Consider the following 26,458-nt stretch of genomic DNA (forward strand, 5'->3'; position numbering starts at 1 on the left):
ACAGGAGGGGCCTTAGGTGTCTGTGCTAAAACCAGCCTGGGGAGACTTTCCTGGTGGTCTCGTGGCTAAGATTCCCTGCTCCCAAAGCAGGGGTTCTGGGTTCAGTCTCTGGCCAGGGAAGTAGATCCCATATGCCACAACTAAAATCCAGACAGCTAAATAAATAAATCTGGAGCTTAGGTACAAGTTGGGGGGGCATTCCTCCATCATGTGGCTGTGTGTAGTGAACCCCCAAAAGGACTGCTATGGAAAGAGAGACATCCAGGATGGTGAGGTGGGAGGAGTGAGTCTAGAACCCTTAGCAGGTCCAAGCAGGTGGGCAAGCACAAAGGAATGGTGTGGATGGTGCTTTTAGAGAAAAGGTATGACAGAAAACAACTGACACAGTTTAAGGTTTATTTCAAATCTTAAAAGGTGATGCTGTGAAAGTGCTGCACTCAATATGCCAGCAAATTTGGAAAACTCAGCAGTGGCCACAGGACTGGCAAAGGTCAGTTTTCATTCCAATCCCAAAGAAAAGCAATGCCAAAGAATGTTCAAATGAACTCATCTCACATGCTAGTGTAGTAATGCTCAAAATTCTCCAAGCCAGGTTTCAACAGTATGCAAACCGAGAACTTCCAGATGTTCAAGCTGGATTTAGAAAAGGCAGCGGAACCAGAGATCAAATTGCCAACATCCGCTGGATCATAGAAAAAGAAAGAGAATTCCAGAAAAAACATCTACTTCTCTTTCATTGACTATGCTAAAGCCTTTGACTGTGTGGATCACAACAAACTGTGGAAAATTCTTAAAGAGATCGGAATACCAGACCACCTGATCTGCCTCTTGAGAAATCTGTATGCAGGTCAAGAAGCAACAGTTAGAACCGGGCATGGAACAACAGACTGGTTCCAAATTGGGAAAGGAGTACGTCAAGGCTGTATATTGTCACCCTGCTTATTTAACTTATATACAGAATACATCATGAGAAATGCCAAGCTGGATGAAGCACAAGCTGGAATCAAGTTTGCCAGGAGAAATATAAATAACCTCAGATATGCAGATGACACCACCCTTATGGCAGAATGTGAAGAAGAACTAAAGAGAGTCTTGATGAAAATGAAAGTGGAGAGTGAAAAATTTGGCTTAAAACTCAACATTCAGAAAACTAAGATCATGGCATCTTGTCCCATTACTTCATGGAAAAAAGATGGGGAAACAGTGGAAACAGTGACAGACTTTATTTTTTGGGGGGCTCCAAAATCACTGCAGATGGTGACTGCAGCTACTACATTAAAAGACACTTGCTCCTTGGAAGAAAAGCTATGACCAACCGAGACAGCATACTAAAAAGCACAGACATTACTTTACCAACAAAGGTCTGTCTAGTCAAAGCTATGGTTTTTTCCAGTACTCATGTATGGATGTGAGAGTTGAACCATAAAGAAAGCTGAGTGCTGAAGAATGGATACTTTTGAACTATGGTATTGGAGAAGACTCATGAGAGTCTCTTGGACTGCAAGGAGATCAAAGCAGTCAATCCGGCAGCAATCAACACTGATTATTCATTGGAAGGACTGATGTTGAAGCTGAAACTCCAATACTTTGGCCACCTGATGTGAAGAGCTGACTCCTTGGAACAGACTCTGATACTGGGAAAGACTGAAGGCAGGAGGAAAGATGATTGGATGGCATCACCGACTCGAAGGACATGAGTTTGAGCAAGCTCCGGGAGTTGGTGATGGACAGGGAGGCCTGGTGTGCTGCAGGCCATGAGTTTGCAAAGAGTCAGACATGACTGAGTGACTGAACTGAACAGTGGTACACAAAAGACACACATCAAAGGAAGGATCCAAGATGTAGGGCTCAGGATATGGAGAATGGAATACAAGAGGAGGAAGAGTAATGCCTCCAGTGTGTTTTGACGGGCAAAGAAAGAACAGACACCCACTTCCTGGGGCAGGACAAGCAGAAGATCGTGGACCCCTCCAGAAGAGGCAACCTCTCTTCTGGAGCCAGCTCCTCCTGCAGCGGCAGCACTGCACCACAGAGCCACCCGTCAACCCACCTTCCCCAGGGCTGGCACCTTGCACCACCCCGTGCAGACTCCGATTGGCCCTTCTGGCATCCTCCCCTGCCCAAGAAATCCAGCACCTGGGGCCACCCCAGCCAGAGAACCTCTATCTGCTGTGGTCTTGGCTGTGGATAGGGGCTGAGGCTGAGTCAGAGAGAAAAGCTAGTGAAAAGTGAAAGTAAAGTGGCTCAGTCGTGTCTGACTCTTTGCGACGCCATGGAAGTCTCCAGGACAGAATACTGGAGTGGGTAGCCTTTCCCTTCTCCAGGGGATCTTCCCAACCCAGGGATTGAACCCTGGTCTCCCCCATTGCAGGTGGATTCTTTACCAACTGAGCCACAAGGGAAGTCCAAGAATACTGGAGTGGGTAGCCTGTCTCTCCTCCAGGGGATCTTCCCGACCCAGGAATCGAACTGAGGTCTCCTGCATTGCAGGCGGATTCTTTACCAGATGCAGAGTCAGAAAGGAAAGCTAGGAAACAAACGAAATGCCCACAAGAGGAACAAGGGACTAGTTAAGCGAGTTAAAGGAGTGACAGCATGTTCACAAGAGAGAATTCTCTGCCCTGTTAGAAGCATAGCTTTCCAAGGAAAATATTTCCATATGGCATATTTCAGTGTTAAAAAGGATGGGGGAGGGGTGGGGCTGGACGGAAACTAAACACAGGCTTGAAGTCAGATAGACCTGGGTTCACATCCAGGCATAGCCACTTCTTATCTGTGTCACCACAGGTAGGTGATCGGCTTCTCTGTGCCTTTGTTTTGATAAGTACACCCATTTCACAGTGCAGTGGTATTTTAAGGTGATACATGTAAAATGTCTAACATGGTACCTGGAACCCAAGAGACGTTCAAAAAACTGGTTCTGGGATTCCCTTGGTGGGCCAGTGGCTAAGACTCTTTTGCTCCCAGAGCAGGGAGCCTGGGTTCCATCCCTGGTCATGGAACTAGATCCCACAAGCCCCAACTAAAAGATCCTGTGTGCTGCAGCTGAGATCCAATGCAGCCAAATAAATAAATAAATATTTTTTGAAAACAAAAACAGTGGTTTTTGTGATGGCCACCATCCGTATTATTCATGAAATATACTGAATGTTAATTGCTAACATGACTGAGTAGAGGGGTGCGAGTGATTTTTATTTTTTCTCTCGGCTCATCTGCATTTTTCTCCCCAATTTTCCTTAGTGAATGTGTATTTATGTTTGGCTTAAGGGGTGAAAGGTGGTATGGACAGAGGAGAACGGATGTGGGTAAGCAGGGCAGTGACCTTACCAGCAGCTTCCTTTGCAGCGCGCCTGCGTGGCAGGCCGCCCCCAGCGCCGCCTGCAGGGCGTGGGAGATCACGTGGCGCATGCAGGCCTCCGGCGTCTGCTGCCCCTGGGCCGCCTCGATCTCCAGCAGCAGGGCACTGCACACGGAGGGAGACACCAGCTCAGGATCCACGAAGAGGAACACTCTGAGGGCAGAGGTGGGGGGCCGGGGGCTGATGAGGATGACCCTGGGGAGGAGGGCCACTGGAGGGGCACCCTCAGAGCCTTGCAGACTCCCCCCAAGTTATTTACTTCCTCCAAAAACAGGAGCTTCGAGTTCAAAAGTCTGTGGGGGGAGGGGTGGATAACACTAGGGAGCGGTGGGGACTGTGGCAAGGAACAGCAGGCACAGTCCTTTGGGGGGGCACCTGGTCCCTCTGGGGACCTCTAGTCTCCTGTTTAGGGAAACTCCAATTGAAATGTCGCTCTCCGCCTCAGCGTTGTGCCCCAGTGACCCCACTATCCTCCAGGAGGGACCGTATATCCTTCTCACTGAAACTGGAACTCCAATCCTTAAGTGAGCCCCATCTCTCATCGCCTTCATCATACCGGAAAACCAGCCTCACCCACCTTTTCCTCCATACTCAATTCTCCCACCCTCTCCTCCGTACCCAACTGTCACCCAGGCTCTCTGATGCCACGTCCTCTGGGTCCCTTCCACTCCCTGCACTTCCATGAACACTGAGCCCCAGGCTGCCCCTTTCAGTACCAGGTCAGCAGAGGTACCTGCGGGAAGGAGGCTCAGCACCCCCTGCCCCACCCCCAACCCCATCAGCTCCTCTCTCCAGCGCGAGCAAGGATGTGTCCTCAATCTTATCAAAAGGGGCTACACTCACAGCCCAGACCTCATGGTGTGACTGTGGCCTGAACTACTTAAATCCTGGAGCCACCCCCGGCTGCCTGATGCTACATCACAGCCAAGGGCAGGCTGGAGGCGGAGCCACAGAACCGCAGCACGGCCCAGGGCTCACACCCACGTTCTGCAGGTGAAAATGGGGGAGCTCTGAATCCAGGCCAAGAAGAAAGACCTGACTGCTCTCCGGGACGTCCAGGGAAGGACACATCCCATTCCCCCTGGAGGACGACGTCCCTTCCCCCCTGGAGGACATCCCCCATGGCTGGACAAATGAGAAGCTCTGCTGGGGCTCCTCTCCATCCAGCCTCCTGGCTCATCCTCCCGGCAGCAGCACGCTGGCTGGGGCCACTCACCTCTCCCGGTAGGGGTACAGCTCGCTTGTCAGGTTCTGCTCGGCAATGACCAGCCTCTGGTACAGCGTCCCTGCAGAGCAACTGCTTCAGCCAACCAGTCCCTGAGTCTCTGGCCCCTGTTCCCCACTTTCCCAGAAGCTGCTGGAGCTTTCGAGCTGCCTGGAATCCTGAGAGGAAGGCGAGACCTCAGGTGGAGCTGGGAGTGCTCACCTGGGACGGCCGTCTCCGTTTTCAGCCTTATGGCACAGTCCAGGGCGATCGTGCAGTAGGGGGCGGGCAGGGTCAGCAACCTCATGCAAAAGGCGTATGTTCTCCGGTGGAGCTCCTCTGTGATGCCCGTGGCCTGGGTGAGAGGGAGGGGTCAGGGTGCCCAGAGCCCTGGGTCACAAAGGGCCCTGGCTGGGGTGGGCTGATGGGACGGGAGAAGAGCCAGAGACCTGGGCTCACCCTTCCCTCCCAAGTCTACACCTTTAGCTGCTTCTCCCATCATCTCTAAGACTCCTCCCCTGTTGACATCCCATTCAGGTTTCCCACGTGGCACTAGTGACAAAGAATCCACCTGCCAGTGCAGGAGATGTAAAAGACATGGGTTCAGTCCTTGGGTTGGGAAGATTCCCTGGAGGAGGGCATGACAATCCACGCAGGTATCCTTGCCTGGAGAATCCCATGGACAGAGGAGCCTGGGGGCTACAGTCCATAGGGTTGCAAAGAGTCAGACACGACTGAAGCGACTTAGTATGCACTCATGCAAGACACTCCATTCACATTTATCAAGATGGAAATTCATCCCCATCCTGTTCCTCCAGCAAATCAACTCTCCTCCCAACCCTTCTGCTCTGTTGGGGTTGCACCTTTACCCCCTGCCCCCCACCTCCCCAGTTTCATCTCTTCATGTCTCAGGGCAAGGACAGGGCTAAGGGAGGAAGCCAGATAGGGCAGGCGGTAGTTCTTCCAGGCTTCCCAGGCAGAGACCCAGTGTCTCCTGGGTGACCAACCCAGTCACTTGCGGGGTCACCACGACCACCCAGACCCTCAGCCCCGCTCACCTTAGTGAGCACGTACATTAGAGTGTGCAGCAAGGGAATGATGACGTGGCGGGCGTCCTCACTTTCTGCCTGGAAGACAGGAGAGAGCGCAGGGCATGGAGGGGGCCAGAGGCTGGGGGGGACTTGCTTCATCCCAGCGGGAGATGGGGTGGAAGGCAGTGTCCCACCAGGCCAAGGGGTGTGGAAAAGGGGCCAGAGCCTGCCCTGGCAGAAGAGCAGTAGGGATGGGGGGGGGCGGGGCGCATGGGTGCGGGAGCCCAGGTACTGGGGGAGGGGAACAGGGACCTCCATGGAGAAGGGGCAGCAGCTGGCAGCAAAGGACAGGTGAGTCCCCAGCCTGGAGGCCCCTGGAGTGCAGCTTTCCCAGCTGTAGAGCACGGGTGGTGAGAAGGATGATTGTAACTTTGACCATTCTTAGCAGTCATACATTTATGTTTGTAGGAGCTTTTCGTTTCTGTCGAGTAACATGGGTTTTCCATTTATGGTGGTGTTCTAGAGATTCTTTCTGAAAGATGTTAACTCAGGTCAAACAATGGGAATCAATGTGCAGATACTATTGCTCACAGGAAAGTACAGGAGAGGGAGAAATATGGTAGAAACCAAAAGACCAGAGTGCGGGGAACGTGGGGCTGATGGGCAGACATGGCCCTTCGTCCTCTCACCCCCTCCTGGAAGCCCGAAAACCTACCTTATTCAGCTCTCTGAGTGAGAACCCACCCACCTTCTCTGAGTGAGAACCCACCTTCCCCAGCTCTCTGAGTGAGAACCCACCTTCTCCAGCTCTCTCAGCAGGATGCGGACCAGCACCGGGCTCTTCCCAGGATCCCGCTCAACCTTCTTGTGCAGGGACCACCTCCACATGCCTGGGCCAGGAGAGGGTGGGCACAGTGCTGAGCAGGACCCTGAGACTTGGAGCCCCAGAGCTCCAGGTCTGACCCTGCCCCCCACTGCCTTGGGTGCCAGGCTCCGAGCCCATGGGTAGGCTTCTCACACATGGGGGAGCTCTGATCTTCACCCCAGTGGGCGGTGAATTCCCAGGGCAGAAAGGACAGAGGTGGGATGCTAGTGGGGACAGGTGTGTGCACGTGGCTTCTGGAGCTCAGCCACGTGCCGGGGAGTCCTTGGGGCCTGCAGTGCCAGGGGAATCTTATTTGCAAGGGGAGTTGGAGAATGTGGTTAAGACAAAGGATGGCAGACCCCTGCCACGGTCTCTGGGAGGGCGAGCCAGCGGGCAGAGAAGGCATCTGGGTCTTTCAGGTCCCAAGGACTTCCAGCAGGATGGGGGCTTGGCTGGAAGCCTCCCTCATCCTGTGAACTCTGGGTCGGAGCACTTTCCTGAGAACACATGGGCAGAGTTGGCTGGGGCGGTGACGGGGCAGTGGGGGAGCCAACAGTGCATGGAGGACTGCTGGTTCTTACCTCGGTTGCTCTGCAGGGCGGGGGCCTTGGCGCTGAGCTCTCGGAGCACAGCCTGCACGCTCCGCTGGAGATCCAGCTCCACATCTGGGGTGGGGGGTGGAGAGGGTGGAGGTGGGGAGGCTTTCAGGCTGGGAGCTCTGAGGCTCAGCTGCCCCAGCCTTACCTTCCCCTCAACCTCCTCTTTCCCTGAGAATGTCTTTAGCTTCCTCTTCAAGCCTCAGAAGGAGCCCAGAAGCAATCAACTTAGAGCTGGCAGCCTGCATCCTGGCCAGGGCTGGAAAACGGCCTTTTGATCAGCATGTTTGTGTTCTTTGTACAACCAGAGTATCTCAGGGCGAGGTATATATACTGCCAGAGATATGTGGGACAATCCCATTTGTTTCTTTTTGTTGGCACCATGAGGCATGTGGGATCTTAGTTCCCTTACCAGGGATCAAACCCTGTGCCCTGCAGTGGAAGCACAGGGCCCTAACCACTGGACTGCCAGGGAAGTCCCATGAGACACTTTTCAGTGGTATACAGGTGATCCCCAAATCTGAGTAATTCTGCACTGATTTTAACATAGAGAAAAAATATGTAACTAGTTCCTCAACTAGTGTGAAGAAGCTAACGTTTAAAGTCAGCTTAAAGAAATACATGAGCTAAATGGCAGGAGGTGACAAAGACTCTCTCCCTGACCAAACTCGGGATCCTTGAAGCCTTGTTCTCCACTAGGCTCTCAGCACAGCCCCTGTCCTGTCCCTGGCCTCCCAGCCCAGTTTTAGAACGAATCCTGCTGCCAGTCATTCGAGAAGCCCCGGCTCGATGATCCAGTTCTCTATTCCCCACCTTTGATGGGTAACTCCTCAACCTGCCTCCAGCAAGAGTCCTGTTAGGACGGTCTATCGAGACTCCCCCGGCCCTGAGGTCCTTTTGTAGTGGCTTTCCGCCCACCGACCTCTCCCTCTCTTTGTCGACTGCAAATCCCCTTACATCTGTGCCTTGTTTAGAGCTGAGCCCCAGGCCCCTCCTCTATTGCAATCATCTTGAATAAAGTCTTCCTTAGGGTTTTTTTAATACATATATAATGTTACTTATTTATTTATTTTTGGCTGTGCCGGGCCTTCCTTGTTGCTGTGGGCTTTTCTCCAGTTGTGGCGACCAGGGGGCACAGCTGTGGTTGCAGAGCACAGCCTCTAGGGTGTGCGGCTTCAGTACTTGCAGCATGCAGGCTCAGGAACCACGGACTCAAGGGCTCCAGAGCACAGGCTCAGTAGTTGTGACATTCAGGCATTGTTGCTCCTTGGCACGTGGGATCTTCCCGGACCAGAAATTGAACCCCAGTCTCCTGCACTGGCAGGTGGATTCTTTACCACTGAGCCACTAGGGAAGCCCCCGTTAGGATTTTAACAGACGTCAAGATAATTTTTTTTTTCCTTTAACAGCAGTGTGCTGACATGGCAAAACTCTGGAGATGGTAACTGACATTTGGAAAGCGTGGTAGCTGTGAAAATGCACCTAACTCATCTCCCACTACAAGGAGTTTAAGGGATCCAGGAGCTTGGGGCTGTCGGGGTGTGAAATCCATCCCTTTCCAGCCAATACGGACAGCAGCAGGGATTCTAAAGCCAGCTCGTCCTCAGGAACCTTTGTGGACGGTTGACTCTGGTTCAGGGGTTCCTCAGCCCGTGGTCAGTCTAGCACATTTCCACCCAGCCCTTCCTTCCTTTCTCCTTCTTTCAGTGTTGGGCTTGCCCCACAGTCTGAGCGCGCGCTCCTCCAGCCCTCACCGGGTCCCTGTCCGTTTTCTATCCCACAGGTATTTCCCCACATGAAGCCTTGCATGTCCAATCTTGTCTCCTCCGTCTGCTTTTTGGAGGATCAGGACCAGCACAGGAAGTACGGCAGACACTCCCTGTGCCATCAATTCCCCTTTAAAATCAGCTCCAACCGAGGGGCTGTCTCTACAGACAGGGGTGCAGTCTCTGGTTGTCAGTACAAACCACACACCCCAAAAGGTTCTGCTTTTGCCTGAGCTGTCAGGAAACTTACAGCCACATGGAGGCCCTGCCTCAAAAATCTGCTCATCTCAAGAGATGGCGATTTCTTTCCTTTGCTCCTTTTGGGGTGCTCCTGCTTTACAAACATATATTTTAATTCTTCTCGGGTTCCTTTGAAAGTAGGTAGGACGAAGGTGTGGAGAAGGCACTGGAGACCCACTCCAGTACTCTTGCTTGGAAAATCCCATGGACGGAGGAGCCTGGTTGGCTGCAGTTCATGGGGTCGCTAAGAGTTGGACAATGACTGAGTGATTTCACTTTCACTTTTCACTTTCATGCATTGGAGAAGGAAATGGCAACCCACTCCAGTGTTCTTGCCTGGAGAATCCCAGGGATGGGTGAGCCTGGTGGGCTGTCATCTATGGGGTTGCACAGAGTCAGACACGACTGAAACAACTTAGCAGCAGCAGCAGCATCAGGACAAAGGTGAGAATGTGAAAGTGTTAGGGGCTCAGTTGTGTCCGACTCTTGGAGAGCTCATGGACTGTATGTAGCCCACCAGGCTCCTCTGTCTGTGGAATTCTCCAGGCAAGCATACTGGAGTGGATAGCCATGCCCTGCTTCAGGGGATCTTCCTGACCGAGGGATCAAACCCAGGTCTCCCGCATTGATGGCGGGCTCTTTGCCATCTGAGCGACCAGGGTAGACAGAGAGGACAAATCTGCAACCCAGCAGGTTGCAGCCCAGGAGTCAGAGTTTGTTTAGGTCAAGACACCCCATGCTGTCACAGTCATGGACCCACTTTTCCATGACTCTTGCGTGGACCCTTGCAAGTCTGGGGTCGCCCAGCATCTCTGATACTCTCACTTTCCTCCGGCCTCTCACTCACCCCCTGGCCCGGGGCAGGTCCAGGTCTGAGTCTCCTTTGGGCTCCGAGCAGGAAGTGGGCAGGTGTTCCAGTCCACATTAGCCCACCCGGCCACTCTGCTGGGCAGTGCAGCATCTCCCCAAACTGGCAAGGAAATTATTTTGCCTGGCAAGAAGGCTTGTCCCGAGCTGTCCTTCCATCTACCTAGTTTCACCTGGCATGAAGATGAATGAGTTAACGCAGGATGAGTTAAGCTTCCCACAGTGGCTCAGTGGTAAAGAATCTGCCTGCAGTGCAAGAGACCATGGCTTGATCCCTGGGTCGGGACAATCCCCTGGAGAAGGTAGTGGCAATCCACGCCAGTGTTCTTGCCTGGGAAATTCCAAGGAGCCTGGTGGGCTACAGTCCATGGGTTGGGGCCGATGTGGCGGGGCGTGGGGGGGGGGTCCCAAAGAGTCAGACATGACTGAAGCAACTGAGCACAGGGTGTGTTATTTAAAAAATATGCTACGTTCTATCTCGTCTTCCTTTTCCCCGCCACCCCAACATGGACCACACAAGAGACTTAAAACTGTGATATTTAATAACTGTGTTTTCCTCACTTATTAAAAGGGTAGCCAAACCTTTGTCTTTGGAGCCTTAGGTTCCCCTGCTGTTTTGCACAGGGAGTTATGTTTTTATGTTTCAGAGAAAAATAGAGAAGTTAAAAAAAAAAAAAAACTCTGCCAATAGCCCGGGGAGAAAACCCCTAAATAAACCCTGTTTTCGAAAGTCTGGGCAGCCGGAACAAACTCAGGCTTTGGTCCACATCTGGTTTGCAGACATGTCTTGTTTGGGCTTGCAGAGTGTCTTTGGGGAAAAAAAAATTGAACTAGCTGCCAGCATTCACAAATGAGGAGATTTTGCATAAAAGCTCGAATTCCTGGCATCTCTGGAAAGTCTGTCAACACTGGGCATGCATTCTTCTCCCAGGTGCCAGTGACAGGGGCTGGGGAGCAGCTGCCCTCCTGAGACAGGGCATGGCTCCTCCAGGGCTTCAGAGAGGTCACTCTCCTTGTTTCTCTTACTTACATCCTTTCCTCGGCCCCTTGACCTTGAGACCCCTGGCTGTCTGATTGAGACAATCACACTGGATTGTCTCAGAGGGATGGGTTGAAGGCTGCTGCTTTTTGTTAAAAAGAAGACTGGCATGTAGATGTCAATGCTACTCTCTCAATGCGACCCATCCTCTCCTTCCCCCGCTGTGCCCACAAGTCCACTCTCTACATTTGTGTCTCTAGTCCAGCCCTGCCAACAGGTTCATCAGCACCATTCTTCTAGATTCCATATATATGTGTTATTATACGATACTTGTTTTTCTCTTTCTGACTGACTTCACTCCATATGACAGACTCTACTAGGTTCATCCACATCACTACAAATAACCCAATTTCATTCCTTTTAATGGCTGAGTAATATTCTACTGTCTATATGTGCCACAACTGCGGTATCCATTCATCTGTCGATGGACATCTAGGTTGCGTCCCTGTCCTGGCTATTGTAGATAGTGCTGCCATGAACACCGGGGTGCCTGTGTCTTTTTGAATTATACACCGTGTCTCAAAACAGATAGCTAGTGAGAATCTACTGTATAACGCAGGGAGCTCAACGTGGTACTCTGTGATGACCTAGAGGGGTGGGATGGGGGGGCGGTGCAGGGGAGACTTAAGAGCAAGGGGGATGTTATGTATACTTACATCTGATTCATGCTGTACAGAAGAAAGTAACACAATACTGTAAAGCAATTATTCTCCAATTTAAAAAAAGAGAGAGAGAAAGTGGCAATTTGAGGGCAGGAGGTCAGATTCTCCAAGACTGTGAGGGCACAAGGGTTGTGGGAACCCCAGGAAGGAGGAGAACCAGGGCTGGCTGGGACAAAGCTGATGGGTGGTGGCAGAGATCTCAGATGGGGGGAGCTAAGCACCAAACTCTGTGCACCTGAGTGCCACTGGTGTGGTCTCCTGGGCCACCTTGGCCAGGGTGCAGGAATGTCCCCAGAGGAGCCCCTTGTCTCATGGACCACACAAGCCTGACCAGACTGTTCTGGGGGCTGCAGGCACCGTGGACTGAAGACCTACAGATGTTTCCATCATCCAGACTTTGTGACCTCTGGGCTTCTCACAGGATACCAAAGAGCTGGGGGTGGTGCCCCCAGTGAATGGCACAGGAATCTGTCCTGACCTCGGAAAACTAGAGCTGGAAGCTGGACTGGATTTGATTAAGCCCACGAAAGTATTTCTCATGCCTCAAATATCTCAGAGTTGTCATTCTTCTTTCTCTTTTTTTGGCCTTACCACACAGTATATGGGATCTTAGTCCCCCAGTCAGAGATTGAACCCATGTCCCCTGAATCTCTGCATTGGAAGCACAGAGTCTTAACCACCGGACCACCACGGGACTCCCCCTGACATCATTCTTGATCCAGGACAGCCACCAAATAAACAACATTCCTTATCCTCCCCTCCACTCAGGAGCAGGATATAACTATCAGGTATCCAGATAACTACTCATCCCTAACATTTAAATAGCACTTGAGAGTAGACACGTAGAAAGTCTTGTGTAGGTGTAGCAAGACAACGGTACATGTTAAACCACTTTGATTTTTGTCATGGTTAGATGAGAAGACTACATTTCCCACACTCCCTTGTGGTGGCTCAGTGGGGGCCATGTGACTGAGTTCTGGCCAATGGCATGCAGTGGAAGTGGTATGTGGCATTTTCAGGTGTGGCCATAAAACCCTCTGCCCTGTCCTCCATGAGCTTGGAAGAAATGATGATGGTCCCTAAGAGGAAAGAAATCTCAGTCCCTGAAAGACTGTAGCCTGTATTCAGGAGCCACCTGAGTGAGAAATAAGCATTTGTTGTGTTGATCCACGGACACTGGGGTCATTTGTTAGAGCAGCTACTGTTCTCTGACTCAGGGACATACAAAGTGTTCTCTGGTGTGTTGAGTTCATTGGGTTCTGGGCAGAGGCCTGTGAGTTTGGCAGAATAAATACTGTTTTCCCTGTTTTGCGCAATCTAGAGGGACAGACCTGACCCTTACCTCTGTCACCTGTCCAGCCACAGAAGGTCAGACCCAGAGGGGCCCTGGAGCTGACTCTCTTCCCATTTCACAGATGAGGAAATGAGGCTCGAAGGGGAGAGGTGATTTTTGCAAGGTCACAGAGCTGCTGGAGCAGAGCTTTCTGTTTGCCAATTGCTCTTCCTTTAAAGCTGTCATCTTATGTGCAACCATTCACCTCTTCACTGGGGAAAGAGAAGAGGGTGTACCCCAGTGAAACCGTGGGCATGTGTCTACTTATGTGTGCCTGGGGCTTGAATGCACAAATAAACACCCCTGATGAAGTTGCCTGAAAAAAACTTCCCATAGGATCTCCCTGGTGGTGCAGTGGTTAAGAATCCATGCTTCCACTGCAGGGGGCTTGACCCTTGGTCGACCCTTGGGTTCGACCCTTGGTTGGGGAACTAAGATCCCAAGTACCATGCAGTATGGCCGAAAAATTAAAAAAAGAAAAAAGAAAAGAAGGTGGAGAGACAAACCACACACACGCATACACACCGGTTCCCAGCTCTCCAACCAGCGTAGATGTTATCACAGCTAAAGAGACAATAGGGAGGAAGGAAAGGAGAAGAAAAGCTGACAGGGTCCTGACCGCAGAGGGACCCCCTAGTCTGGGGTCTGCTCCTCAATTTCCGGACATTCAAAGCTGACCTAGGACTTGGCAGTGCCAGCTCTCTGTTGCCCTGCGATCCTAGACAATCAAATCTCTCCCCAACCTACGCTTGGATGTTGTCTTTTCCCCTAGTTCCCAACCTTGGCTGCACATTAGAACTACCTGGAGAGCTTTCAAAACTGCCAATGCACAGCCCACTCCAAACCAAAAAAATCAGATATCTGAGGGTGGGGACTAATAATCAATTTTTAAAAATAGCTCCCCAGGAGACTCGAATGTACAGGATTACAGAATTAAGCTAATTCTAATGAGAATCACTGTCTTAGTTTGGAGATCTGATATCTGTTCTGTAAGGGGAAGGAGTAAAATGACAAGATGCCCAGAGTTCACAGAGGACAATCATCCCTGAATTAAGAATGAAGGTCGTGACTTCCCCGCTAGTTCAGCGATTAAGAATCTGCCTTGCAATGCAAGGGAGCTGGGTTCGATCCCTGGTCAGGGAACTAAGAACCCACATGCTGTGGGACAACTAAGCACACAAGATCCAGAGCTTGCGGGCTGCAAGGAAGGATCCCACCTGATGCGACACAGAATGAAGCTCCCAGGGTCAGGATGGTCAGGGATCAAAGCTGCGCCCCCTGAAGGGGAAGCGTGGAGTCTTAACCACTGGACCACAGGGAAGCCTCTCAGTTGTTCACTGACATTTATGTGCCCAGCACCCAGATGTGCCATTGACGGGAGTAATACAGTTCTTGCTCCTCTTCCATCCTGTGCCTGACCTCCGCCTTCCCTGCAGGTGGAATAAAGGCTCAGATGGTTCTAAAAAGGTTTGCAATCTTGCCCCTGTTCGCAGGAATGACAAAACAGCAATACCGTTGGTGCCCTTGAAACACTGCCCTTTTGCCCTCAAAATAAACATCTTCATTTTCTGGAGCCCCTCTTCTTGACCCTAGGATGAGAGGACTCTGAGGACTGTAGAAAGGTGGAGCAATATAAAAAAACAACTGTAATCTGGGAAGTCAGCCAGGACGACTCCGTCCTAGTCATGATGAGAAAGCTCCTCTTTCGCCCTCCCAGACAAGCATCCTGATTGGAGGATGTTTCTCTCACCCACTGAACTTTGGGAGGGTGGGGGCCATCTGTCGCATCTTTGAGAGTGGATGCTGGTGGTCCTGCCTGCCCAGTAGCCTTCTTTACCCACTGTAATCTCAGTGAGACTGGCCTTGGAGTGGCACAGAACCAAGCTGGCCAACAGGCTCTCCTTGCCCTCTGGGTGACCCTTGTGTGGATGATGGACTGGAGTGAAGAAAACCTCCCTTTTTCTGTTCTGCTGGCAGATCCACTCTGTTCCTTGTCTTTTCTGCTGCCTGGTGCTTCAGTTGTTCCTTCCATGCTCCGCTATATTTTTGAAAATTAAATGAACCATATGGGTTTCTATTGCTTGTATCCAAAGAAAGTTTACCGGTACACCTCTCTTCTCAAGGGCTTCCCTGGTGGCTCAGAAGGTAAAGCGTCTGCCTGCAATGCGGGAGGCAAGGTTCGATCCCTGGGTAGGGAAGATCCCCTGGAGAAGGCAATGGCAGTCCACTCCAGCGCTCTTGCCTGGAAAGTCCCATGGATAGAGGAGCCTGATAGGCTACAGTCCATGGGGTCGCAAAGTCGGACACGACTGAGCGACTTCACTCACTCACTCACTCTCTTCTTAAAACACAGCATGGTGGGTCTTAACTGTAATTCAAGTGAGTGCAAAGTAAGTTGATTTTGAAATATTTAGGAGACTTTCACAGTGTTCCGCTACCCCTGTCCTCCCAGCCCAAACCCCAGCTGGTTAAAGACAACCAGGAATACTGAGACACCAAGAGTCACTGGTGAGGCTTCTTCTCATTGGGCGATTCACTGGTTGAACTTTCTTCTCATTGGGGGATTCACTGATTGAAGCTTCTTCTCATTGGGTGATTCACTGGTTGAAGCTCTTCTCATTGGGGGAGTCATTATTTGAAGCGTCTTCTGATTGGGTAAAGCTCTCTGAGGGTAAGCAGGGTGTGGAAAGGGATGCTTGTCTTGGGAATGATAACAAGCTGGTAGCTGTGCCTGCCTCGGGGTGTCCCTTACCATTCCCAGAGACAGGGATCTTCAATGACAGTAGAGTCTATGCCTGGTGGGGGGAGGAGTGGTTTCTTACTTGCTGGAAGAACATTAGTTGATATACATCTTGGAGGTAGGGTCATTTCTGCTTGTTATCCCAGGATGGTGCAGGGAGAAGAGTGTGGGTCTTGGAATTAGCCAGGCCTAGGTTCCAGTCCTAGCTCTGCCACCAACCAGCTGGGTAGCTTCCAGCAAATTACCTAACCTCTCTGAGCCTGTTTCTCTTTCAGTAAAATGAGGACAATTGTACTGATATCCCTACTTCGCAGAATCCTTCTGATGTTTGCATGAGGCAGCCCACAGTGAAGTCATTCACAGCCTGGACGCTGGAGCTAGATTGCTGGGTTCAAATCCTGATTGCTGTTGTTGTTCAGTTGCTAAGTCATGTCCGACTCCTTGCAACTCCATGGACTGCAGCACGCAAGGCTTCCCTGTCCTTTAGTATCTCCCAGAGTTTGCTCAAACTCACATTCATTGAGTCAGTGATGCCACTGTCTCAAATCCTGTTTGGACCACATACTATGTGTCCTCTCTCACTTTCCTGTTCTGTAAAATGAAGGCAATAATGCTATCTGTCTTACGGGGTCTTTGTGAAGACTCAACAAGTTAATATTTGTCGGGTGCTTTTTCCACTACTTGATATATTGTAAGTGCCATGGAGATTTTTGTTAAATAAATGCAAGTATTTGGCAATACATATTGGCTTTCACTGTCATTACTCCCAAAGTCCAGCTGAGTGATCTGCTAGCAGCTGGGACTCATACAAGTGCATGGATGTCCATCTCTCAACAATGTTGTCACATTTGGGCACCTGAGTGGGGATGTCCCAGCTGGGCTGGGTGGAGGGTGGCCTTGCCAGCCCTTGGGGCATTCTCACCTTCAAGAGGGGCCTCCCCTACCCTGCAGACCCCTCTCCCCCGGGCCATACTGACCTGAGCTCTCCATGGGAGCCTGGGGTATGTGTAAGAGGAGGATGTGGTTGTCTCAGGCAGCAGAATGGAAAGTAAATTGGTTGTTTTTCTGCAAAGAGGCGGTTCTGCAAAATAAGAGACAGTGTAAGTGGTGAGAAAGTGCAGAAAGTCTGTGTGTGGAATGGAGAGGAGACCAGGGGACTGAGGCTTCTCCCACATGGAAGGGGAGTCTAGATTTATTTAAGAAGTGCTTCTGTGATGCTTGCTACGTGCCAGGCACTCTTCTAAAAATTTAAAAACTGTCAACTCTTCACTCTCAGTGTTTTGTTTGTTTTTGGTCACACTGTTTGGCCCGTGAGACCTTAGTTCCCTGACCAGGGGTCAAACCCATGCCCCACCCAGCCACCCCAGCAGTGGAAGTGCAGAGTCTTAACCACTAAACCTCCAGGGAAGTCCCAACCATTCACTCTTTAATATTAACCTTACGCTGTTGCTGTTCAGTGGCCAAGCCGTGTCCAGCTCTTTGCGACCCCATGGACCATGATGGCATACACGGCTTCCCTGTCCTTTCACTATCTCCTACAGTTAGCTCAAACTCATGTCCATTGAGTCGGTGATGCCATCCAACCATCCTCATCCTCTGTCACCCCCTTCTCCTTCTGCCCTCAATCTTTCCCAGCGTCAGGGTCTTTTCCAATGAGTCAGGGAGGTACTCTTTTCTCCCCATTCTACAAATGGGGAATTGAAGCACAGAGGTTAAATACTGATTCAAGGTCAGGTACTTAGTAAAAGAATGAGCACTTGAACTCAGACCATCTGGCTCGAGAGCTCAAGCCCTCCATCATGACCACAAGCTGCCCCACTGGGACCCCAGAGGGAGGGACTCCCAGAGTTAGCTTCCCAGAGCAATACACTCCCCAAGTGAGAAGTAGAAGAACTCTGAAAGGATCCAAGAGCTTGTTCTTAGAAGAAGAAGAAAAAAAAAAACACTACACACACGGGACAGCAAATCAAGAGAGAAAAAAGAGACAATATTAGGAATGATAAACATCACATAGGACATTGATCTATACAAAGAAAGCCCTGGGTCCTCGAAATCACACAGTTTTCTCGGAAAATAAAAATAACTCAAAAGGTTCTAGAAGACTCAGAGAAATTGCTTATATTGGTAACCAGTGAGGAAACAGAGAAAGCCCTCAAAGAAAGTGACATCTGGCTCAGATGGCTCCTCTGATAAGTTATCTCAAATATGCAGAGTAAAGCAAAAACTGTTCCAAAGCATAGAGAAAGAAGGAAAGATTCTCTGAAGAAGGCAGCCTACCCTTGATATGAAAATCTAATGAGGATAATTTACAAAAATAGAGGAAACACTTTGCATCCACCAGGATAGCTATTTAAAAAAAATAAATACAACAGTTGGCAAGGGTGTGGAGAAATGAGAACTTGGGTTCATGGCTGGCTGGGAAGTAAAACTGAGCACCTGCTATGTAAAACAGTAAGGTGATTCCTCAGAAAGTTAAACAGAGATTCCCTGTATGGTTTACCAGGAATTCCACTCCTGGGTAAACACCCAAAAGAATTGCAAATAAGGACTAACAGACATTTGATGATAATCATCAAAATGAATGCAAAAATGTGGCAAACCATTGGCAGAGATTAGAAAAAAGAGTAACATCAACTATTGGGGAGGACATGAGAAATTTGTTCTGTCATATTCAGCTGGAAAGAATGGAAATTGGGGGACTTCCTTGGTGGTCTAGTGGTTGGGAATCTGCCTGCCAATGCAGGGGACATGAGTTTGATTCCTGGTCTGGGAAGAATCCACATGTCATGGGGCAACTAAGCCCGTGTGCCACAAGAGAAGCAACTGCAATGAGAAGCAACTGCAATGAGAAGCCTGTACACCATGGTGAAGAGTAGCCCCTGCTCACCACAACTAGAGAAAACCCTCATGCAGCAATGAAGACCCAGCACAACAAAAAATGAATAAATAAATAAAAATTTGAAAAAAAGATAACCAACAAAGACCTGCTGTATAGCACAGGGAACTGAATTCAATATTATATTTTATTATTATACTATACATATGCACTGTAATGTATATGTATTATAATATATATTATTATAACTATATAATAACATATAAGGGAAAATAATCTGAAAAAATAATAAATATATGCATATATTTATTCTTGAAAGTGAAAGTGTTAGTCACTTAGTCACGTCTGACTCTTTGCGACCCCATGGACTGTAGCCCACCAGAGTCCTCTGTCCATTGGATTCTCTAGGCAAGAATACTAGAGTGGGCAGCCATTCCCTTCCCCAGGGGATCTTTTCAGGACCCAGGGATTGAGTCCAATTCTCCTGCATGGCAGGCGGATTCTTGACCATCTGAGCCACCAGGGAAGCACTATATATTTATTCATATACATATATATACACACACACACATAAACTGAATTGCTACGCTGCACACCTGAAACTTACATGACATTGTAAATCAGCTCTACTTGTAAAGCTGTGGATGATCTGCGTGGATTTTTAACATTTATGTATTTATTTGGTTATGCTGCGTCTTTGCTGACGCTCAGGCTTCCTCTAGTTGCGGCAGGCAGTGACTACTCCTGGTTGTGGTGCTCGGGCTTCTCACTGAGGCGGCCTCTCTTGTGTAGCATGAGCTCTAGGGCTTGCGGGCTTCAGCATTTGCAGCATAGGGGCTCAATAGTTGTGGTTCACGGGCTTAGCTGCCCTGTGGCGAGTGGAATGTTCCCCTACCAGGGATCGAACCTGTGTCCCCTGCATTGGCAGGTGGATTCTTATCCACTGTACCACCAGAGAAGCCCTGGGCTGATTTTTTTCTTGAAAGTGAAATTCTAAGAAGTTTCAACAGTCACTGTCACAAAGCCTGCTTATTCACTCTTCATTCACTCGCTCACTCATCAAACATTTATCCAGTGTCCATATATATTTGTGTGGGACCTGGGGATTCTCTGCACCACCCCCTTGTTCCTCTGAGGGGACCTGTGTAATCTGTTTCCTGTCCTTTGGGCTGCTGACCACACCCGTGTGGGGCAGAGCCCTCGGGGTCAAGTCTGCATCAGACAGGAAATATGCAGAACCCAGGTCATTTCTTGGAACGCATCAACATTGCATTTACTTCAGTTCAGGGTGATGTGAACTTCTCAGGAAATAAAGCTTGCCCTTTCAGGCACCTGGACATGCCTCTGAGGTGTTCTGGGTGAATGTCATGGGAGCTGATTGCATGCACTAGGCTGTAACACGGTGATGATTTCAGGGGCTGTTGGCACCTAAACGAAGCCTCCATCCCACACTGAAAGGCTTCTTTTCTCTGGTGTGAATGCTGTTTCAGCAGTGGGCTTAGAACATCTATTTGGGCTGCTCCAAGGCCCAAGGATGCTCCTACCTAGCTCCTGGCAGTAATCCTAGGGGCTGAGATCGCTGAGTAAACCAAAGGGCACCTATGGAACACTATTCACATGGCGGAAATTGTGAAAGGCCCTAGTGTTTAGAGCTAAGTAAATGAGACACTGTTTCTTACCCTTGGGAGCCAGGGGTCTACCTGTCCGTGACTTCTTACTGACTGCAGTGTGACCCTACTCGTCACATTCTCAGTCCACAATTGGCGCACTGACCGCATAACAAGCATGAGAACACATTTATTTCACAGAGACCGAGGGCAGTTATCAGTGAGTCATTAATAAATAGTAAGTGGCCTGTGCTAATTTCATCATTTCTGAGCATGCATTCCATGAAGGAGCCTATAGCTCAGCTGTACTAGTGAAGAATGATTACCTCACTTTTTCTTATCCCCATCACCTTTCTGCATGCCTCATCTTTTTAAATTATGCACCTATATGTCTTTTCATTTTGGGTCTTTGTTGCTGTGCACGGGCATTTCTCTAGTTGCAATGAGCAGAGCCGTGCAATAGGGTTACATCCCAATAAGCTCATCATGGGAGCTTCCCTGGTGGTGCAAATGTTAAAGACTCTGCCTGCCATGCAGGAGCCCCAGGTTCGATTCCTAGGCCAGGACAATCCCCTGGAGAAGGGAAAGGCACCCCACTCCAGTATTCTCGCCTGAAAAATCCCATGGACAGAGGAGCCTGGGGAGCTTCAGTCCATGGGGTCGCAAAGGGTCAGACACGACTGAGCAACTAACACACACAAACCCATTGTAGGTTGAAAATATCTTATGTTGAGTGCATTGAACACATCTACCCTTACAGGACATCACAGCTTGGCCCCGCCCACCTTAAACATGTGCAGAACTCTTCCATGAGCCTACAGTTGGGCAAAACCATCTAACACAAAGCCTATCTGCTAGTGAAGTACTGAGAAACAGAATGCTTGTCTGGATGCAGAATGGTTGTGAGTGCGCTAGTTGTTGACCCCTGTGATCGTGCGGCTGGCTAGGAACTGCCCTGCCAGCAGCACGAGAGAGGATCATACCCCGTATGCTAGCTCAGGAAAAGATCAAAAACTGAAGCACTGTTTCAACTCAATGCACCTTGCCTTTCCACCACTGTAAGGTCGAAAAACCTTAAGTCCAACCATTGTAAGCTGGGGACTGTCCACTTCCACCTAGGCCCCAGTTCTAAGAGAGAAGAGTTCATTACAGACGTGCCTGACGTGAGCTGGGAGTTGGAGTTGCCCCGAGGCGCCATGTGAGTCATTCGATAAATGTTTATGGTACACCTCTCTACTCCTCCGTAGCCCCTGACTCACTGTATCGTGACTGTCAGGCACTCATGTGAAGACAACACAGGGTCCCTGACTCCAAATCATTCTTAGGTGAGGGAGCGGAAGCCAGTCTGTTTGGCACGGTTGGCACGACAGACGGCACAGGTCACAGAGATGAGGCTGATGCTCAGAATCCTGGTAAAGAGACAGCCTTCCCGTGGGGAGGGGGGCCCAGATGGAGTGGTCAGGACACTGTGCTCACCCTCTGTGGGAGGGACTGGGCTGGGCTCCGTCTTGGACTGTGGCTCTTTTTATGCATCGCTGACCAAGCAAACGGCACATCCAAGCTCAGCTCGCAAGCCCCTGCCCTCTCCCTGTTCTCCCGGTCACAGCAAGAACACGACACCGTGGGACAGAAACACACCAGCCTTGGCCACCAATCCAGCTCCCGATCACAGCAAGAATATGACACCGTGGGACAGAAACACACCAGCCTTGGCCACCAGTCCGGAAGATTCCCAGCAGTGGGTACCAAGAGCATGGGAAGTGGCCGAAGGGAAAATTCCAACAATCTGGGAGCATCCCCAAGGTCACAGCACCGTGGCCTCTCACTCCCCAACCCCAACTCCCAGCCTGAGCTACTCGCTCCTCATCTCACTTGCTCTACATGACAGAGCCTTATCTGTCCTACAGATTCAAGCGAGGAGAACCAGGTCTTCCTCTGAAGATCAGATAAGTGGATGGATTCATTCATTCAGACAATAAGTATTTTTTGAGCCTCTCCAAAGTGTCAGATGCTACTCCAGGTCCTGGAGATGTGGTAGTAAGTTAAAAGCAGACAAACACCTGCTCGCATAAAACTTGTACTACCTGTGGGTTTGTTGCGGGGGGTGGTGGGGTGGTTTAGTCGCTAAGTCATGTCCCCATGCCTCTTGCAACTCCATGGATTGGGAACCTACCAGGCTGTTTTTTCTATGGGATTCTCTAGGCAAGAATACTGGAGTGGGCTGCCATCTCCTTCTCCAGAGGATCTGCCTGACCGAAGATTTGAACCCGGGTTTCCTGCACTGCAGGCGGATTCTTTACCAGCTGAACCACAGGGGAAGCCCTATGTGTGTGTGTGTGGGGGGGGGTGGTGCAGACAAAAATGCCATCATTAAGTTGTGTATTAATTATACAGCTGAGAGGTGCTAAAGAAATATGGCTGAGAATAGGATCATGAGGTTCCAGTGATTGGGGTGCAGTATGAAAAGGTCTCCCCAAGGAGGTGACCTCTGAGTAGAAGCCTGCAGGAGGAAGGGAGCAATCCGGGCAAAGTCTGCAGAAAACACGTTCCAAACGAAGGGAATGGCCAGCCAAGCACTGAGGAGGGGGTGCTGGAGGCATTTCAGGGGACAATGCAGCCGGGGAGCAGTCAGTAGGAGAACCCTGGCAGGCAATCCTCCGTGGGTTTGTGCCCACCTCGTGAGCGTTCGTTCCAGACCACTTCTATAAGATCTGTATAACAGACAACCTTGGAACAGAGAGCCTGCCCTCCCCAGGGCCAAGAACAGATTTCTTTGCCACCAGTGGAATAGAGACAATGTTTCCTTCCAGGGCAGAAGTGGCAGGTTTGCTGGCAGCCCACCCCCTCAACCCCTTGGACACTAAGGGTTTCAAAGCTCTGGGCTCCTCAGCGGTGATGCACGGCACCCTCTTGGGGCCACCTCTTCGCTCTCCCAGGGGATATGAGGGCAGGACGCTCATGCTGCTTGTTTCACTGCGAGTGATAAAGACCTGTGACTCTGGAGTCTCGTGTTTTCTGCCAGCGACCATAAAACTGGCCGACTAACTTGTTAGTGGTTGTTGTTGTTTAGTCCGTAAGTCGTGTCCAACTCTTTACAGCCCCTTGGACTGTAGACCACCAGGCTTCTCTGTCCACGGGATTTCCTGGCAAGAGTACTGGAGTGGGTTGCCATTTCCTTCTCCAGGGAAACTTCCTGACCCAGGGATTGAACCCATTTCTCCTGCATTGGCAGGTGGATTCCTTACCGTTGAGCCACCCGGGAAGCCTCAACTTGTTAGTTATCAGTAGGGTAAATCTTAGACCCTTACAGCTCTTGTCAGAGGGATGGGGCCAGAGACAAAGAATGAACGGGTGCCTGAATGAATCGGGATTCAGAGGACATTCCTCCTTAAGCACAGAACACTAGCGACGATCAGTCCTCAGGGAGGGTGCAGATGCACAGTTGTTCGCTGCCTCGGGGGTAACACAGGCCACAGGACCAGCCACAGAACCAGAGTTTGCTCCATGACACACAGCAGCAAGAAGCCGGTGGGGCCCTATCGGCAGCAGCTGTTGCTCATTCATTCTGTGCAGGAGATTGTGGGAAAGACTGCTTGGCCAGAGGAAGGGCTGCAGGCAGCAGGACTGAGAGGGTCTGAGATGGCCAGGCTCTGGGTCACTGTTTCGCCATGAAGTTTACAGCTGATGCCCTGCTTACCCTGGCCTCCCACCCCCGCTGCTGGCTCCTGGGCCAGACTATTTAGCCAGAAAAAGCCACCACCCAGCCCACCTATACCACCCCCTGGGAAGAAGGGCATGGAACTTCCCAGGAACGCACTTCTGCCCCCCTGCTGCTCTAGCACAGAGAGGGGACCATCCCACCCTGGAGCCACTTCCCTCTCCTCCCACCCACGCTCCCTCCCGCCCCCAGGGTTTCTGGCAGATGCCATCTCCAGGGCTTGGATTGTTTTCTCTCCATAGACACAGACTTGCCAGGCGACACACCCAGTTCTTTGATTTAAAGCATGTGATTAGCGGGGGTAGAATGGCAGAGCGTGGGGTTCCAAGGGGACCCCGTCAACTCTCATCCCACGAGGCCCTGCTGGGCTTTCCAGATCCCTCAGGGCTTTATTTCCCAGCTGTCCCCGAGGACTGGGCAGGCCTGCTTCCTTTGTTGCGTCTGCCCCTGACTGCGAAGGAAACACCTGGATGTGAGAGCGCCAGTCTAGGAGGCAGGAGAGTATTGTTCCTGGGGGCAGGGAGCCTAGGAGGAAGGCGACGGGGCCTGGATGCAGAGCAGGAAGGCCTGAGGACCAGGTGCCCACCAGTCAGCCTGGCATTCATGCCCACCCTGGGAGCCGAGGAGGTGACAGAGGGGAGCCACACAGTGTTGGGGCAGGTAGCATTGGGCGCTAGACTGCTGGGTACCAAATCTCTTTGTTGCTATGGCAACATGTTGCTTAGAGCCTTTGTGCCTCAGTTTCTCTATCTTTAAATAAGACTTAATAATAGCACCTGACTCATAGGGTTTCTGTGAGGACTCAAAATAATGATATTCAAAAGCCACTTATTTACAGATAAATAAACAGGACAGGCCCCTGCTGGTTGGTCCTCCACAAACGCATGCATTAGCAGCCAAACCAAACCTCTAGCTGTTCTTTCCTGCCATCACACCACCTTTCTCCTCTGTGTTTGCAGTTTGTCCCCCTCAGCGAGATGCCTGCAGCCCCATCTATGCACACCAGCCCTCTGTCTGCCTCAAGGCCCAGTTGACATTTTGAGCAGAACCTTCCCTGACCCCACCCCTGGGGGGCTTTCTCCACTTGAGCCCACACCTCACTCTGCCAGGGGCCCTGGCACCTGTTACTGTCTGTGTTGGTCATGCACAGTTGGGTCTCAACCCCATGCCAGCTGGGCCTCTTCGTGTGTGTGTGTGTGTGTATGTGTGTATGTGTGTGCAGAGAGTAGCCAAGACCTGGGACAGACAGGGACAGATGATGTCCCAGGAGGGACACAGATGGGGGCCCAGAAGATTCTCTCAGAGTCCTGCATCTTGCTTCCCCACTCTACAATCTTTGGCAAGTTGCTCCATCCCTCTAAGCCTCTGTCTCCCGATCAATAAATGGGCAGTATTAACACATATCCAGCCTTCCTCCAATCGCCTGTAGGAATCCAACAGGCTAATGAATGTACTCTGCAGCACCAGGGAGGAATAATTAGTCCTTCATTATGGGCATTTATTGGATCTGGAGAAGAAAGGAGAGGTCTTCTCACAGGGTCTTGCATCCTTTTTTCTTGTGAAAATGGGTTGAGTAATCTTAATGTGGCAGAATGGTCCTAGTAGCCACCATACCTGGGTGACCTGTCTCAGAAATGCTGGGCGTGTGTTCATAAGGGCTAGGGATGTCTCGGCCTCCATGGGCTCCCCTTCCAATGTCCCTCCTCCGGGACCCTCCATCTGCTCCTCCCAGATCCCTCCCTGGAGACCCTGCCTCCAGCCAGCACCTACCTTGACTCAGCAGCAACTCAGCGGCCCACAGTCTTGCCCAGGGAGGCTACCAGTCCCGGACGATGGGTGTCTGCAGCTCTAGCCCTGCAGAGAAAAGCCCAGTGTCACAAGGCCTGGCTCTGTCCCCTCCTCTTCCTTCCCCTTCCCCATGGCCCTCGAAGCTCCTCCCAGAGCACATCCTGCTGTGAGGTCTCTTTCTAGAGAAGTGTCTGTGGTCAGCCACAGCCACTGGAACTTTTTTTTTTTGGCCGTGCTGTAAGGCATGCAGTATCTTAGTTCCCTGACCACAGATCGAACCCGCACCTCCTGCAGCGGAAGTGTGGAGTCTTAATCACTGGACTCCTAGGGAAGTTCCACTGACATGCTTTATTCTGATCAGGTGGGAGGTGGCATCTCCCGGGGCCCCCCTCTGGTGCTGGCTGGATGCAGGGAGCTGAGGATTCTTTCTGGAGCTCCAGACACACCAAGCACCTCCCACTGCAGACACTCTGGCTAAATGCCCCCAAGCTCCTCCAGCTCAGTTGGTACAAACCCAGTTCATCATTTCACCCTCAAAACCCACTTCTCTGCTGCTCATCTCAGAACCAGAAACCTGGGTGTCACTCAATGGCACCAAGTCTTATCACTGTCTCATGAATTGTCCCCCTTTTCCCCATCCCCATGGCAGTCATGAGATCATTATCGTCTTTCTCCTAAATTATCACGACCCCTTGCTGTCTACCTGCCTCCACCTCACAGCCGAAGGTCTCTTTCTTAGAGTGAAACATGAATCTGATCCCGTTACACCTTTGTTACAACCCCCAATAGCACCCTATTACTTTCAAGA

The 26,458-nt window shown here is 50.8% G+C and overlaps 1 protein-coding gene across 1 annotated transcript in view; it reads right to left on the reverse strand.

The window, feature by feature from the left end:
* The window catches only part of PIK3R6 (phosphoinositide-3-kinase regulatory subunit 6), a 46,431-nt gene extending 20,774 nt beyond the window's left edge, over positions 1–25,657 (reverse strand). The window contains exons 1-8 of the mRNA XM_068977278.1: positions 25,633–25,657; positions 16,679–16,782; positions 7,040–7,123; positions 6,392–6,483; positions 5,621–5,689; positions 4,785–4,917; positions 4,575–4,644; positions 3,328–3,511 (exon numbers count right to left, since the gene is read on the reverse strand). Of these exons, the coding sequence (XP_068833379.1) occupies positions 3,328–3,511; positions 4,575–4,644; positions 4,785–4,917; positions 5,621–5,689; positions 6,392–6,483; positions 7,040–7,123; positions 16,679–16,691 (645 nt within the window). The 5' untranslated portion in view covers positions 16,692–16,782; positions 25,633–25,657. The remainder of the gene's footprint in view (positions 1–3,327; positions 3,512–4,574; positions 4,645–4,784; positions 4,918–5,620; positions 5,690–6,391; positions 6,484–7,039; positions 7,124–16,678; positions 16,783–25,632) is intronic.
* Between the last annotated feature and the right edge of the window lie 801 nt (positions 25,658–26,458).

This window comes from Capricornis sumatraensis, chromosome 8 (assembly GCF_032405125.1).
Source record: "Capricornis sumatraensis isolate serow.1 chromosome 8, serow.2, whole genome shotgun sequence".
NCBI classification, from domain to species: Eukaryota; Metazoa; Chordata; class Mammalia; order Artiodactyla; family Bovidae; genus Capricornis; species Capricornis sumatraensis.